The sequence below is a fragment of the Protopterus annectens genome, chromosome 16.part0 (genome assembly GCF_019279795.1).
Source record: "Protopterus annectens isolate FY-2018-M chromosome 16.part0, PAN1.0, whole genome shotgun sequence".
NCBI lineage: Eukaryota > Metazoa > Chordata > Ceratodontiformes > Protopteridae > Protopterus > Protopterus annectens.
This window is the reverse complement of record NC_056750.1, coordinates 272,340,449-272,357,984: the sequence shown is the minus strand read 5'-3', so window position 1 is coordinate 272,357,984 and position 17,536 is coordinate 272,340,449. Positions and strand designations below refer to the sequence as shown.

General features: G+C 37.3%; 1 protein-coding gene across 1 annotated transcript in view; it reads left to right on the top strand.

The window, feature by feature from the left end:
• GARNL3 (GTPase activating Rap/RanGAP domain like 3) overlaps nt 1–17,536 on the top strand; it is a 3,522,664-nt gene that overhangs the window by 2,581,200 nt on the left and 923,928 nt on the right. The window contains exon 17 of the mRNA XM_044057887.1: nt 2,354–2,458. Coding sequence (XP_043913822.1) covers nt 2,354–2,458 — 105 coding nt within the window. The remainder of the gene's footprint in view (nt 1–2,353; nt 2,459–17,536) is intronic.

The following is a 17,536-nucleotide window of genomic DNA, read 5'->3' as shown; positions in this document are numbered from 1 at the left end:
TTAGAAGGATGTAAGCTACCTGTCCTGCCACAACAATGCAGACCACAAACCTTCTTAATGTAAAACAACTGGTCAAAAGCCCTAGTGCTTAAACCAAAGGCTTAGAATAATAGCAGGATAAATGCAATTAAGTACTTTTAAGAACAGGCATCAAAAGCAAAATAAAGTAATACAATAGGAAGAAGCACGAATACAATAAGTGCAGATGAATAAAGTGCAATTATTTATATATAACAATAGAAAATGAGCAATCTGATTTAAACAAATTACCCAATTAACCAGTAAAAATGCTCAAAACTGAGCCCTGTTCCAGCATTCTTCAGTCAGACAAGTTCTAACTACACACTCTTACCACTAGGGTGCAGGGAACCTTCTCCAAAAAAAGATGGCCTGGATTAGTGCTCAAGTTATACAAATAAAGCTAGATTCAGCAGGCCTGAATCTAGTCTGTGCTACAGCAAACAAGGCACTCCAATTATAGAAAAAAACGCAGTTCAGCTAAGCAGGCACAATAAACCTTTAACCAGAAATTCCCAGCTCAGAAGGACAAAATCTAGCCACTCCTCCCACAAGAGTGCAGACCACAAACCTTCTTAATGTAAAATAACTGGCCTGAAGCCCAAGTGCTTAAACCAGGACTAATACACTTTTAGAATAACAGATAATAAGCCTTCAATCAGCAATTCCCAACTTAGAAGGATGTAAGCTACCTGTCCTGCCACAACAGTGCAGACCACAAACCTTCTTAATGTAAAACAACTGGCCTGAAGCCCAAGTGCTTAAACCAAAAGGCTTAGAATAACTGTTACAATTTAATCAGGCTACTACCAAGCAGTAATAAATGCAGCAGAATAAGTACAATTTAGTACTTTTAAGAAAAGGCAAAAGCAAAATAAAGTAGGAAGAAACACAAATACAGTAAAAGCAGATGAATAAAATGCATTTTTGTTAGTAAAGCGCAAGGAGAGAGAAAGGAGGAACAGAAGATAATTCAAGGATAAGAACCAAAGTGGGTTGGCCTTCTCAAATGTTCTCTCTGTATTAAATAGAGTGAACACTAGACTGGGAGGGGTGTCCAAGATCAAATTTACAGTAGGGGTGGGCAGCTGCAAAGCCACCAACTACAACACCACCACAAGAATAGGATGGGAGGGAGGAAAATAAAGGTTTCAGGACAGATGAGAAACAGAAAACAATGCCAGAAAATATATAAAATAATTCTGTCAGGCAAAAAAATAATTCAGTCAGGCAAAATTAAGACAATGCAGAACTCTGAAAGGTTAAAATGCCAAGAAATATACTTATGAATCAGCAATATATTTCCAGATTGTTTGAGAATCACACTTCAGCCAGAACACCAGGAGTTTCCAACAGTGTATGCAAGAATTTACAAACAGAAACTATTTTTAAATCAGCGATCCTTGAAGCAATCAGATAACACAAACGTTGTTAGACCAGTTTATAAACTCCACCACAGGAATAGGAGGGAAGCAGTTTCAGGACAGATGAAAAACAGAAAACAGTGCCAGAAAATATATAAAATAATTATTGATAATAATAATAATAATTCCCTTTTGGTAACCTGGTAGACCCACTGAACTGCTTAGTCAGGTGCAGCCTGGGAGCAATGTCTGGTTAAGTGAATTGCTGAAGGTCACACAGCAGGCAAATGGGGGCTGAGAGCTTGTACCACAGCTCACACCCTTAACCCTCTGCATCAACTATCAGACACTGCTAATGTAGTAAAGTCTGGACAAGTTAGTGATATAGTTAGGGGACTCAGATTAAGATATGCAGATGATAAGTGGAGACATTGCATAAATTTCCTTATTGTACACTTTCATACTGCTGCCTTTAGTAGTGTGTTTAGATATTTACATGTAAAATGGTCACCTTTATCTCTGTGTTACTTCAGTAACTCCGTATAAAATGTCTTTGACATTATTACATATATTGTGAAACTGTTCCTCTTTACTAAGATCAAAGCTGAAAAACATCCATTTAAAAATAGTCAATATACAGAGACAAAGAATAAATAAATAAATGAAGCTCAAACCAGAGTATTTAATGTTTTCATGGTGTGTATGACTGTCTTTGTCTCTGTCTATAATGTTTAAGTACATGTATCTATCCACCTTTTTTATCATCTGCCTCTGTCTGTGTTTCTGCATCTATCAGTACACAGACAGAGACACACATACACATAGATTATAGATATTGGCATTTAAAATATAAAGGAATGCTGTAAAAGAAAGTAATGTATTACTTTTTATAATATAGAAATGTAGCAGTTTAAAACATAAAGCAATGCTGTAACATAAGGTAATCTATCACTTTTTATTTTATTTTATAGAACATGCTAAATAGAAGATCATTTAGTGATGTCCTTCCTGAGTCACCTAAATCTGCACGAAAAAAAGAGGAGGCAAGGCAAGCCGAATTTGTTCGTCTTGGGCAAGTAAGTTTTCTGTAGGATGGTTCTCAAGAGAGCTATGATATTTATGAAGTTCTTTATTTTACTAAATTTAACAGCTTATTAAAATATTAATTTTTTTCATTTTCTGGATACAGAAAATGACACATGTAGAAGGGTGTGTCTAATGTATATTAACAAAATTTGTAGCTTAGTATATTGAATCCCTCTACGCAATTATCAGGCATAGCATTTTGCCAGACAGTTCAGTATAATTTATTATAGTAACTGCATCAAATGCGTGCAGTGTGTGTGTGTGTGTGTGTGTGTGTGTGTGTGTGTGTGTGTGTGTGTGTGTGTGTGCATATATATATATATATATATATATATATATATATATGTGTGTGTGTGTGTGTATATGGATTCACTTCTTAATATCGAAATACCAAACTCCCCAGGTTCAGAATATTGAATTCAGAACCTCAAGATCTTGGAATCTTGAAATTAAGAACCCCACCCCCCACAAAAGCAGTCAACACATCACAAAATATGCCCCCTGCACCCTCTGCTACTTAAATATGCCAACTCCGAGATCGCACTACAGCGAGGAAAATGGAAATCTCCCATTCCGTATTGTATGCCGATCTCCATTCAGGATGTCGGAAGTTTTAAAACTTTGATCATATGATCTTCGATTAGATAGAGATATAATATATATATATATATATATATATATATATATATATATGTTTATATATATATTTTTACATATATATATATATATATATATATAGAGAGAGAGAGAGAGAGAGAGAGATAAATATATGTCTACTTCTAAATTTCAAACTTTCACAAGTTTGAATCTCTTATGGTCGGGACCATAACAGTGAACTTATGAAAGTTCGAAATTTAAATTAAAAAAAAAATAAAAATCTTTTTTGCGTTTTTGCAGGGGGCAAGCTCCCATGCACCCCCCACATCCTGCTCTTTAAATATGCCAACTCCAAGATCACACTACAGCAAGGAAAACAGTAAGTATACCGTTCCTTGCTGTATGGCAGTCCACATTTAAATGGTTAAAACTTTCACAAGTTCGAGCTTATGGTCTCAACCATAAGATATTCAAACTTGTGAAAGCTTATAATTTAGAAGTAGACCTATATATATATATATATATATATATATATATATATATATATATATATATAGTCTGTATATATATGTGTGTGTGTGTGTGTGTGTGTGTGTGTGTGTGTATATATATATATATATATATATATATATATATATATATATATATATATATATATATATATAGATCCATTTCTGAATCTTGAAATAATGAAATTTCAAATTTCAGTATATCTAGACCAGAAGTGCAAAACTGCAAAAACACGAAATCACACAACACTGAAAGATCAAAACACTGTACACCAAAAAATAAAACTAAAAACACAACTTTCCCCAATACAAAAACAAAACCAATAATAAACTAAAAACAAATAACACTAACATATGATTTTGCAGGGGGGAAAGAGCTCCTGCACTCCCCTCCCCACAGCCATTACATATATATATATATATATATATATATATATATATATATATATATATATATATATATATATATATACATACCAACTCTGAGGTTGCAGTAACTCAAAAAAAAAAAAAAAACCTACCTGTAAATGTCATACACTCCGATTGCGCACTGTCATATTTGCACTCACTAATAACACACACACACTACAGAAATCACTACTTTCAGTACTAACATACACACTCTTGCCTACCTACCCAAAACTCCCCCCAAAAATAAAACCTAACACATTTGTACTCAAAGCCCTAAAAAATAAACACCTACCATAATCTCCGTACATTACCAGACATCAGCCACCATGGGGAAATTCCAGAACGCAGTCCCCCTCAAAAAGACAGCAAACAATAAACTTCACACTACACCACACCTACTGCGGATTCGGGAAATGAAGATTCGTTAAAGTGCAATTTCAAACAACTGCACTTTCAACATTTCTGTCTTGAAATACTGAAATTCGATATTTCAGTATTTTGAGATATGTATGGATCTACTTGATTCTCACGAATGTTGTTTCACCAAAACGTGACATTTGCAAGTGTATTTGCGCGAAAGTGCGTTTTATCGAAAACGTACTTTCGCATAAATAAGTAGGTAAAATAAAAAATTAAGTGGTGAAATAAAGAAAAACATGCGATTTGCATGTTAACTTAGTTGTACATCAGCTTTAGTGTTGATGTACAACTAAGCGGACTGTTGTTGAGATCGTAGTACAGTGGGGATGAGGGAACATTCCCTTTTCCCCACTGTAGTGCGATCTCGGAGTGAGAATATTAAAGTAGGAGGGGTGTGGGGGGCAGAGCCCCCCACATGGGGGGGTGCAGGGGGACTCGCCACCCTGCATATAAGTGTTTTAAGTGGGTTTTTTGTAATGGATTTATATGAAAGTGCGTTTTTGTTGAAATGCACGTTCATGTAAATACATATGTGGATTTACATTTCATTAAACCTTAATTTGTTTAAAGACAGTAGATCCATATATACATATATATATATATATATATATATATATATATATATATATATATATGTACATATGTATGTATATATATATATATATATATATATATATATATATGTATATAAATGTGGATATATAAATATATATAGCTGTATTTATATATATATATATCCATATCTATATATCTAGCTCTATATATACATATATCTCTATATACACACACTCACAAGCATGGGCATGCACACACGCACCTACATATATATATATATATATTTATTTATTTATTTTACATTTGCTTACCGGGAAAGTCTGACTGGAACAAGGTCCATTTACAGTGGAGGCCCGGGGAGAAAAGCTCCATAACATAATAGTGCAAATACAACAAATGACAAAAACATTTCTGTACAGAGGCATATATACAATCAGAGCTCCATGTCTTTATATGACAACACATAATCCACGAATGACAGAAAATTTCAATAAAGTGGCATATATACAGTCAAGGAGATTTTTTGTACCTTAGTTTGATTTGAGCAAGCTTGGTATTTAGCTAGCAAAACTTTGATTTCCGTATTGGTAATACAAAGCATAAAAATGAAGGAATGGAATCCGGAAAATAATGCTATTAGGGAGATATGTCGCAGCTTGAGAAGTAGTTTGTAGGATAGTAGTTCCTGATGGGGAGTATTTGAGTAGTACAGAATAGCTGAGGTACGCAGTGAGGAGATAGTATTTGAGTAGTACAGAATAGCTGAGGTGCGCAGTGAGGAGATAGTATTTGAGTAGTACAGAATAGCTGAGGTACGCAGTGAGGAGCTAGTATTTGAGTAGTACAGAATAGCTGAGGTGCGCAGTAAGGAGATGAGGTGTGGCAAGGAGGAGAGCAGAAAAGATTTTATGTGCTACAGGGACAGAACCATGATTGGAAGAGTTGTGACTTTAGTGATGTCTTGAAAAGTGAAATGGATGGTGCAGAGGAGATACTTTAGGGGAGGTTATTCCATTCCCTAACAATGGTGTGGGAGAACAGATTTTTCCCTACAGTGTTATTAGCTTTGGTTATGCAGGGCAGGGTTTTGTTGGATGAGCATAGATGGCAATTTTCAGAATATTGGTTTAGAAGTTGGTTTAGGGCTGGGGTTTTCTGAGGGTTCCTTATTATGTTGAAGGTGAGGACTAGCTAATTAACTGAGGGAGTTCTAACCACTGCAGTTGCTTCAGGGCAAGGCAGTGATGACTTCTAAAAGTGGAGTTGTTAGTGAATTTTGCAGTTTTATAGTAACGTGACTCTACTTTATTTAGGTCTGGTTTCCTGATATGAAGTAGGATTGGTGATGCATACATTAGGATAGACAAGAGGTGGGATTGGGCTAAGGAGATTCTAGCTTGGACCAATAGGAACTGTTTGTGTTTGTATAGGGATCCTAGTTTCTTATGTACCATTGTGATGGTTTGTGAGATATGGACCTTAAAGTTTATATTGTTATCTATTTTAACCATGGGCAGCTAAGTGTGAGGGGAGGGGAGATTGTGGTCCCGTTTTTGGAGGTGATAATGAAGGTAGGAGTGGATTTGGATTTATTGTGGGTAAAAAGGAGTAATTTGGTCTTGTTGGGGTTTAGAATGAGTTGGATATTGATAATCCATTGCTCCACGGAGCAGAAGGATTCTTACGTAAGCTTTTGAAGAGTGGTTATGGATGGGGCTGAGCAGATTAGGGTGGAGTCGTCTGCGTACTGTATAAGTGATACATGCAGGGTGGAAGTATGTTAGTGGAAATGGTGAATAGTAGAGGACCAAGTATTGATAATTTGAGCATTTTCTCTTGATGCCATTCCTTTAAGGAATATTTTGACCAAATATTGGGCAATTTTGTTGGAAGATTCATTAATTAGATATAAGGTCCCAGATAAACCAGGGATGATATTTAAATGAGGTAGGAATTTACAGAATTTTTTTAGAGAATAATCCCCTTAGCCATCCTTTTAATGCAGAAATGTGGAATTGTAGCAGATGTGATTTTTGTAAGTTTGTGAAAGTAATTCATTTTCAATTAATGGTAGTATGTTTAAAATAAGGGACAAATATATTTGTGATAGCATGGGGGTGATTTATTTTTCCCAATATCAACTTTGCCCTGGCTTTTTATATATGAAAGACCTAGAGGCATTTGAAACAGAGAGTCTATGAACATCATTATCATAGTAAACAGAATATGACTGATGCTTTGGCTAGACACTCCCTTGAAAATGTTGGGCATCATTTCCTTTATTTTGCTATTGATCATATAAAGAAGGATATTAGGGGTGACCCTTGGCCATTACTATTAGAAGAAAAAGAATTTTGCTGGCAACTTAGGTTAAACGCATTTGTCTACCTGGGACTAAATGACCAATGTTCCCGTAAATGCATTTTGAAATTAAGAGCAATGGAAAGATCATTTTACATACAATTTAATGTGTCTTTTTATATTTATAGTATTTAATATGCATTTGTGGGTAGTTTTGCACTTTGTAGTACAATAGTTCAAATATGTGCTAGTCCTTTAAGTATGAATGGGGTAGATGATGTCATTGATTGCTTTATGCTATAAAAGCAGCTTGTTTGTCTTTAAAGCATGTCTGAAGAAGTTCACACATTGATGTGTACGAAAGCGCCAACTTTTATTTGGATTGTGATTTTATTTGAACATCTATAAATTGTGTTTGGAGAAGACCCTTGTCTGTTTTTTGTTTTATTTAGTTTGTTTTTACATTTGGTAGTTTAATTGTTCAATAGATGATTCGATCATGTTGACTGTTGTCACTAAATGGGCATGGGTATTTACCGATGATAAATGGGTTGAAGACCTGGCCTACTACAATCCATGACAGGGACCTATGCTTGTGGTGGGAGGGGTGTATGTGCCCCTATTGGCCAATGTGTGCTCACCATAAAACCCTGAAGCCCTGGGTCAGTAAGATACTGGATGGATGGTGTCCAGTTGCCCAGCTTGGGTTACCTGGGATAGCTCTATTGAGTGAAAGCTGGATGTAAAATGAATCAACCTGCCAAACATAAACTAAGAATTGCTACCTTCACTGTAGGTTTCCTGACATGACAGAGCTTGGAAGTGGATAACATGATGGTACAGAGGACACTGGACATCCTATGTGTATAAGAGGCAAGATGGAAGGGCAGTGCAGCAAAGCCACTTGGCTTGGGATCTGGAATCTACTACTCAGGAAGAGGACAGGCTAGGAATGGTGTGGGAATTGTGGTGAGAAAGAAGCATCAGCAGGAAGTGAGGGATGTCATCAGAGTTGGTGACAGACTCGTGCAATCAGACTCCAGCCTAATGGCAGGACAGTATTCAGAATCTCACCCTGTGCCCCACAGCAGTGTTGTGATAGTAAAGAGAAGAGTGCATTCAGATAGCAGTTGCAGGACCTAATAGATAAAGCAGGAGAATAGGAATTGGTGTTTATAATGGGTAACCTGAATGCACATATCGGGACAGACAAAGCAGGGTATGTGGACTGCCTGGCTCCACATGCATTGGGCAATAGGAATACAGAAGGAGAGGCCATTCTAGACTTCTGTCTGGTAAATGGCATGACAGTAACCCACACATGGTTTAGAAACACTGACAGTGGCAAGATCACATACAAGAGTGGCCAGCATGCAACTCAGGCAGACTTCCTCCTTGTAATCAAAGGGCACTGGGGTAGCAACAGTGATCACAAAGTCATACTCAGTGAAACAGTCAGCCCACAGCATAAACCACTGATTGCCAAAATTAGCTGCAAGCAGTGGTCAGAAAAATCTGTAAGGTCAATGGAGACCAGGTTGAAGACCTGGAAGTTGACTTGAGAAAAAGTACAACAGTTCAAGGAATTACTCAGGGCTCTAGCACCCCAAGAAGAGGAGGAAATAGGTGGAGTTGAAAAAGAATGTCCGCATCTCAAAAGCATGTGTGAAGACTACAGAACAGATATATGGGCAAGCCAGGTATGGAAATAAGGTATATAAGGAAAGTTAGTGGTGGAATGCAACAGTCCAGGAAGTCATCAAAAACAAAGGAGTGCATGAAAAAGGGGGAGGCAGAAAAGACTGATGAGGCTAGGAAGGAATACAAGTTGGTAAACAAAGAGGCTAAGAAAGGAGCTGCAATAGCAAAGAACTTGAAATCAGACACTCTATCAGCTTCTGGAAAGTGACTCAATAGGTATCTCCAAGAAACTATTTCAGGTTGCAAGGTAAAGACAGAAAGATAAATAAGATAGTCAGACACCCTTCATAAGGGATGCTAGCAACAACCTGTTCACCAGTCCACAGGACATCAAAGGCAGATGGAAGGAGCCCTTCCAGCAGCTTTTGAATGAAGAAAACCCTGCAGAAGTTGTACTGCCCCAGACACAGCCTAAGATGAGAGGAGAAGAAGAGGAATCCACCATAGAAAAAGTAAGAATAGCACTAAGGAAAATGAAGTCAGAGAAAGCAGCAGGCTCAGATGAGGTCACAGCAGATATGATAAAGATAGATTGGGAAGAAATGGCTACTGAGGGTACTAATAGCAGTGTGGAGAAAAAGATGTATCCCAGATGACTGGAGAGTAAGCATACTCCTGCCAGTGTACAAGAACAAATGGAGCATCCACAACTGTGGGCAGTACAGCGGTATCAAAATCCTGTAACATTGCATGAAAGTTCTGGACAAGGTGATTGATAAATGGATACACAGAGTAGTAGAAAGTAAGATGGGAGATGAGCAGATTGGCTTCAGATCAGGATGCAGCACAACTAACCCAAAGTTTGCAGTGAAACAAATAGTTAAGCTAGAGCTGAGGAAAGAGTCCAACTAGGCACTCCTAGACTTGGAGAAAGTGGTTTACCTTTGAATGATTGAATGCCATTCTGCGATCGGCCATTTCCGTGAACCATAATGCCAAAATACAGACAACATCAAAGGATCAAATGTTGAAAATGGTTTGCTGGAAAACCATTTCTGACATTTGATCCATGTGTTTGAATGGCAAAAAAGCATTCACTTATTTGTCATTCAATGGTGAATCGGCATTGTGGTTCTTTGCAGCTGTACTTCCAACGTTTTTCACGTCGTACATACGGCGTTCAACAAAATAAAGGTAAACCGGAGAAAGCCTATGACAAGGTTTCAGAAAAGCTGATTTGGGCAGCTCTGCAGTGGTTAAGTCTCAGAAACATTGGTAGAATTAGTGCAGGCTGTGTACAGGGACCCAATGACTCAAATATGAACAGTGTTTGACCTCAAAGAGGGATTTCCACTGGGAGTGAGTGTGCATCACGGTTTATCTCTGAGCGCACTACTGTTCATACTGGTGATGGATTACATTAACAAACAGGTCATATGCAGATGATGTAGCATTACAGGCAGACTCTGAGCAAGAACTTCAGCAAAGAATAGGCACATCGGATGAAACTAAGTACAGATAAGACAGTGGTAATGGCAGCAAATTGGCGAAATCAGAAGTAGCTAAGAATTGACAGAAGGGAAGATAGTGGAACAGGTTAACAGTTTCAAGTATCTGGGGTGGGTAGTTGAGGAGAAGGAAAGTCTGCGTGAAGAGGTCAAAGCTAGAATCAGAGGGACTGTAGCCAACTGGCATACAGGGTGAAGTGTAGTGTATGACAGAAAAATGCCAAAGAAGCTGAAAAGTAAGGTGTACAAAGCAGTGGTGAAACCAGTACTGCTGTATCATGCAGAAACCTGGGCAGTAAAGGCAAAGGAAGCTAGAGGTTATGAAGATTAAGTGCTTGAGATGGTTGGTAGGGTGTACTCTGTGGGACAGCTAAAGAAATGAGGACATAAGATCAGAAGCCAAAATAGCTCCAATTGCAGAAAAGATCAAAGCGAACAGATTATGGTGGTTTGGGCACATGTGTAGAAAAGCAGAAGAGGCAGACACTCTAATGAAGGAAATTTGGGACAGACAGGAAGAAGGCAAGGGAAAAAGAGGGCCCCAAGCAAAGAGGTGGGTGGATTGTGTGAGAGAAGATCTGTGATAGTCAGGTATGAGTATCAAAGAAAGTGGGAGTGTGGCATTAAATGGAGAGCAATTGCGACAATTAACACGACACCCCAAGCCGATGTAGAAAGTGGGAAAAAGGGGGTTGACAACGACAATGATGATGATGATCTTTAAATAATCAACAACTACCTCATGAGGAAACAAGAAATAATGTGTATACAACAAAGAATTTCAGAAAGTTATAAAATATACAACTATGACTGACATAACATCCAACAAAACAAGAAGTCAGAAACAGATTACACTGTGTTAAAAAGCTGTTCTACAAGTATCATATTCAGTGTTTTTCCCCAATTTCTTTCAAAATTCCTACATCTATACCAAATCCATGAAAAAACTCAGCTGCAAAGGCTTAGAGGTATAAATCCCAAACTGTGGCCCAGCCAACCTGTGCATGATTAGTGGCTTAGGTGCCTGACAGAGCTGGTAAGGAAGATAGGCATGACTATCCTTTGGATTGTATCAGTCACTTAGAAGAAGGGTGTGAGCCCATGACATGAGATTGTTCATATGGCTTACCAAGCTGCCTTCATTAAGTATGTGCACTGGAGCATGTCCTTGCATAAGAGAAGATGACGTGGCCTCCAAAGTGATGCAGGTCAGATGTCCCTCCACACAAGGTGTTAATTATTAAACCAGCCTCATTCCTGAGATGCCAGTGAAGACACAAGCAACTGTGATGGCTGTGTAAATGATGTCCCCACTACCGTACATCTTTCACACTGGTGGATCTGGGGTGATTCCAACACTACAGAATGAAAAATTTCAACTCTGATTGGAGGCTTGATGGCAGGTTCAGAGACAGAAGTCATATAGAAAATATAAAAAAATAGAACCACCAAACAAGACCATTGCACCCTCTAGTGACACTCTCCAGATTAAATTTTCCCAACATTATACACTTCAGCCAACAGCACCTTCTTACTTTTGCCCATATATTACATTCAGGACATAAATTCCAAATATGCATGAAAAATCCAGGAGAAGCTTTAAAGGAAATGGGAAGCCAAGTATTAATTCTATAATCTCCACTCTCCTTCCTATGACAGCTCAGTATATCTTGAAACCGCTATCACAAATGTTTGCACTGCCATTAGCAAAATATCATCCCTCCTCAGTTTAAAAACTCAGTCACAATTCCAGTTCCTAAAACAACTTCTCCATCTTCTCCTGGTGACTACCATCCAATATATATCTATATCTATATATATATATATATATATATATATATAGATATAGATATAGATAGATAGATATGTGTATGTATATATATTCTGCTCTTTCACTACAGTATTTGAAAAACTCCTGCATAACCAAATACATGAACATATTAAATATGCATTGTTATGTGAGCCACAGAAAGGTATTAAACAGCTGTTTACTCAGCAGAGACATAGGGTGGGCAAAATGGCTTAGCTGCCCTGGACACCAATTTAAATAGGGTACCTATCATATATATTTATTTATATGCAGTCAGATGAAAAAGGAGCATAACCTGCACTTGGTTTAGTATTCACCTTTCCATCTCTGTCTGTTCAAGACCGTGCCTCTTTTCTATAAAAAAACTAAATCCGTGCATCCTTACGTTTAATGTGAAGGACACATCTCCATTTGACTTGCTTCTTTCTGAAATGGTCAAGAAGCAGGTGCATGTCAGCTGATTATCCATGCAGCATGGTTATTTAGAACATGTTAGAAAGTGGACAGAAGTGGATGAGGTAATGCATCTACCAGTAAGGGGACAGCAACTATGTGCGTCTTTGGGAACAGATATTAATGCAGAACAAAACATAAAAAAGTGTGAACTGTAGTTTGTTTTTCATGTACCTTACATAATTGATAGAATCGATAGCATTTATTACAGCCAACATCGCTTTCATGTTTACGTAGTTTGGTCTTTCCTTTTTGTCCCAAAGACCCTGCACTTTTATTCCTAGCAACACTGCTCAAGTAAAGTATGAAGCTTCTGTATTTACAGACTGTGCCGGAGATGGAAGGCAAAATAGAAGACCTGGATGCAGACAAAACTGGTATCTCCACCAAAGCAGTTCTCTTTTACAAAACACAATACAGGAATCTGGAATGTCAGTGGATGTTGATGTTGGCACCATACCGATGTTAGCTACCATTGAATTTCTCTCGTGGAATTAAACTAGAGAAATCATAAGAATCTCGAATCCCTTGCTGAAGCTTCAGACTTAAAGGAAAAAATGCAGGAAAATGTCTAGATGTATGTCTACTTTTACCTGTGAAAAAAGCTGTTTAAACTGAAGTATCTAGGAGACACCCCAGGAAAACAGTCCTGTGAAATGGAGGCAAGCATGACTTTGGGATGTGTTCTTGAAATCATAGTCTGTAACAGAGATATCTCACCCAATTGAAAGATTTTTGACACTTTGAAAAAGACCCTGCAAATGTAAGTACGTTGTCTAAACAAGGAAATATGTTAATACAGTGCTATCTGTAATATGCTATGACTGGGGCTAGACACTTTGAAAATACTGCTGGAGCAGTGGATAATCTAAAGGGTAATGCAGAGAATTTAAAGTATAATCCAGACATGGAAAACCTTAAGACATTTAAAAAAATCTAAGGTTATAGGAGTGTGACAATAAGCACCCTTTAAATCTAGAGTTTCTAATAAACTTAAAGGAAGAATCAGAGGTAATAGTCATGAAGGGGATAGTATTTTGAATTTTGGGACTTTCACAAACTTGTTTAGAAAAGGAAGATTTAAGTCTGGTGTCCAAGAAGCATCTTTCTTTGGTATTAGAAACATGCTTGAATACAAACCTTTCCCTATAAGGGACAACTTCTACTACCCCCTGAGTCAGGAGATGCTGAACAACAGGAGAGAAAAAAAGTTTGATTTGGTGGATGAGGAAGTATCCCCTGGAAAGGTAGGAGGAATTCCCACTGTCATCTGTATCCCTGATGTATCACTCTCAGAATCCATTTGTCTGAAATTATCTTATGTCCGAGAGAGACATGGCAGTCAGATTTTGTGAAAGATTTAAAAACTTGTCACAGAGGCAAGAAAGGAGGCAGCATTCTACAGATAGCCATTCAGACTTGTTGGACTGTCCTTCTTTCGAGGGGAGGATCCTCCTTTCTTTTTAGACCCCCCCCCCCCCGCCATTGCTTTCTGAATATCTGCTTATCACAAGCTTGCCTTGTCTGCTTATTTTATTTTTTTTTATTAAAGGGTGCAGTGGGAGGTGTAAGTCCTTTAACCAACTTGGACAAGGAAGACAGAAAAAATATGAGCACCCCTTCAACATCAGTTTCCCTCCCACATCCCACTTTTTTAGGACCTCAACAGCAGATGGTCCAGAAATAGCCTTTCTATCTAAAAGAGAGTTCAAAATTTCAGCTTTAACATCCTCGGGTAGATTTTGCGTACATAACCAAGCAAACATTCTCTTAACAATTCCAGGAGGAGCTGCTCTGGAAGAGGCACCAGCCGAATCACAAGCGCACTTCAGTGTTAATCACCTGAGACACAGACGCAGTAAGATTATTGGTAGAAGAATTTTCCTCAAGAAAGGAAAAGGGGCCTATAATGTTCTTCATATTTTCAAATGATGCAAACATAAACTTTAACATACAAGTTTGACAACTGAGATTTCCAAAAACAAGTGTGTCATACGTGTACACTTTTCCTCCAAATCTATCAAAACTTTCCTTATTCTTATCAGACGGGGACAGATTGTCATTTACCAGATGTTTAGCAGAATCAGGATTTACTAAAGAAATCACTGCTGGGTCATATCTAGGATACGAAAGTAAATATTGGAATTATTCAGCAATGTTGCACATCGATCTACTATCCTAGGGACAGCAGAACAGGAGTGGGTTCAGGAAATGTCAAATCCACAAAATATTAAAAATGAAATCTGTCCTTTTCCCACTATTGTGTCATCCTGAAGTGGGTATGTTTAATTAGCAGGTAGGTGAGAGGTGCAGGGGGACTTGCCACCCACCCTGCATTAAATAAGTTTTCAATATTTTGTGTTTTTTGACATTTCAAAATTTTGTTGTTTCTATCAAATGTCATGGAAATATGTGTGTGTGTGCTTGTATGTACGTATGTGTATTTGCATGTGTGTATATACGTGTGTGTTATATATGGATTTTCTTCAAAGAATCGAAATGCCACATCATCAAAAACCACTTTATCGAGACAACATTGCCAAAACCTGTAAACATTGAACACCCGGAACAGAGAAGAGCAACCCTGGGAAGAGAATCACTTGGCCACCAGGACAACAAAGCAAAGAGCACAGCAAACAAAACCCCACCCAAGTGGGGGACTTTACCCCCCACACACCCCCCCCAACTAAATATACTAACTCCAAGATCGCACTGCATTGGGGAAAGGGCAAGGCTCACCATGATGGCCAACTGGTTGTCTTCTAAGATTATGTTTTGCTGTTCCAGGTGTAAACACATACATACACATACATAAATACATACATATATATATATATATATATATATATATATATATATATATATATATATATAGGTCCGCAGTAGTGGTGCTGCGGTAGCGTTGTCGCCTCACAGCAAGATTCTCAGCTAGAGCGTCTTCTGTGTGGAGGCATACGTGAATGGGCGTGCCTACATTGAAGGTTGTGCATCAGGGCTGGTAACTCGGCACGTAAAAATCCACTACCAAACATTAGTGGACCGGAGTTCCGCTGTGGTGACCCCTAACCAGGATAAGCCGAAAGACACAACAAGACACAACATTTTATATATATATATATATATATATATATATATATATATATATATATATACACACACACACACACACACACACACACACACACACATGGCTGGAGTTGTTTTTGTTGCATGTTTGTTTCATCAAAATGGGAATTCACTGCTGTTTTGAATGAATTCCTGTCTAGTCGAACTCTTACTTAGTGTGTTTGGTGTTTTTATGACCAGAATCATCCAACAGAGGAGGAAGGGACAGTTCTCCATTGCCCTCCTGCAGAAGTAAAGAGTTTTCTGGTTTTGGTTATTTTTTATGTAACTGCTGTTGAATTTTTTGAGACAATGTAAAGTGTTTTGATGTAATGGATATTCCACAAAGGAAACTGCTATTAAAAATGTCTCTACATCTATATACATATATATATATATATATATATATATATATATATATATATATATATATATATATATATAGATGATACATACATACATACATGTATGTGTGTGTGTGTGTGTGTGTGTATATATATATATAAATATATATATATCTCAAAGTAATAAAAAACAATACCACCACTTGTTCGCGATTACTTCTCCCAAAGCAAAACTGCACAAGTAGTAATAAAACACAAAAAGGGAGAATATATGGGCAGATACCAATGCTTTGCATAAGCTATTCAGCCAACAAACAAAGTGACACGCTTTTCAGCTAATCAACAGTTCAGGAGTGCGCTTTTTTGCAAACAAACAATTCAATGTCTCTGTTACCAGTCAACAATGTAACCAGAGAGCCCTTCGGCACAGCTATTCCATTGCATTAGAGACTGTTCTTGCTTCTCTTAGTCCACAAATATTTTCAGGATCACCTTAAAGTATTACATCAAATAATAAAGCCAAGGAGACACGATATAGGCTTTATTTAAAACACATAAAATAGGCTAGTGTTTTCACCCGTAGGCTTCCTCAGGCCACTGACTCTTACAATTTACAATACCTTTTTATACACATTCAGTAGCAGTTAGCCTCTAATCAATCCTTATACTTTAATTAATAAGCAATCATTTAATTAAACAAATATAATCATCTAAATCTTTCAGTACCATAAGCAGTCATTTAGTTAAAGACATATATATATATATATATATATATATATATATATATATATATATATATATATAAAGACACACACACACACGCACACATACATACACACACGGGTGTGTGTATGTATATATGTGTATATGTAGTTAACTATTATATTATGTAATTTAGCTATATTACTTCCATATTTCATATAAAAAATAACCTTTTATGTATTATGTATACCGCTTCCCTCTGTGCCAGGGTCATAGCTGAAAAAAGGACAGTTAAACCAGCCCACCCTACTTTCATCTTATTTATTTATCATTGCCTTTAGGTCTGGTGTCATGACTGAAATGAATGTTCACACTGGCTCTCCCACCTGGTTAACAAATTCAAATAAATAAATAAATAAACAAAATCTAACAGAGCAATGTCTGTATTTTAGAATAGCTCTCATACTAAAGTGAAACTCGTTAATGGTTTTATTATTTCTGTTTTCTGGAAATAGTTCAACCCAGAGTTTTAGAGTAAGAATAGAAAATCTTGACCATTAAAATCTGGGACATTCTGTGTTGTATAGACAAAGAGACAGAGTTAGCTTGGGACTGAAAATTATGAGATACATCTAGAATGAAAACTGGAGATTAGTTGAGGAGAGACGTTTGGCATGATGGTACTGTATATCAGAGTATGGCGAAGTTTGTC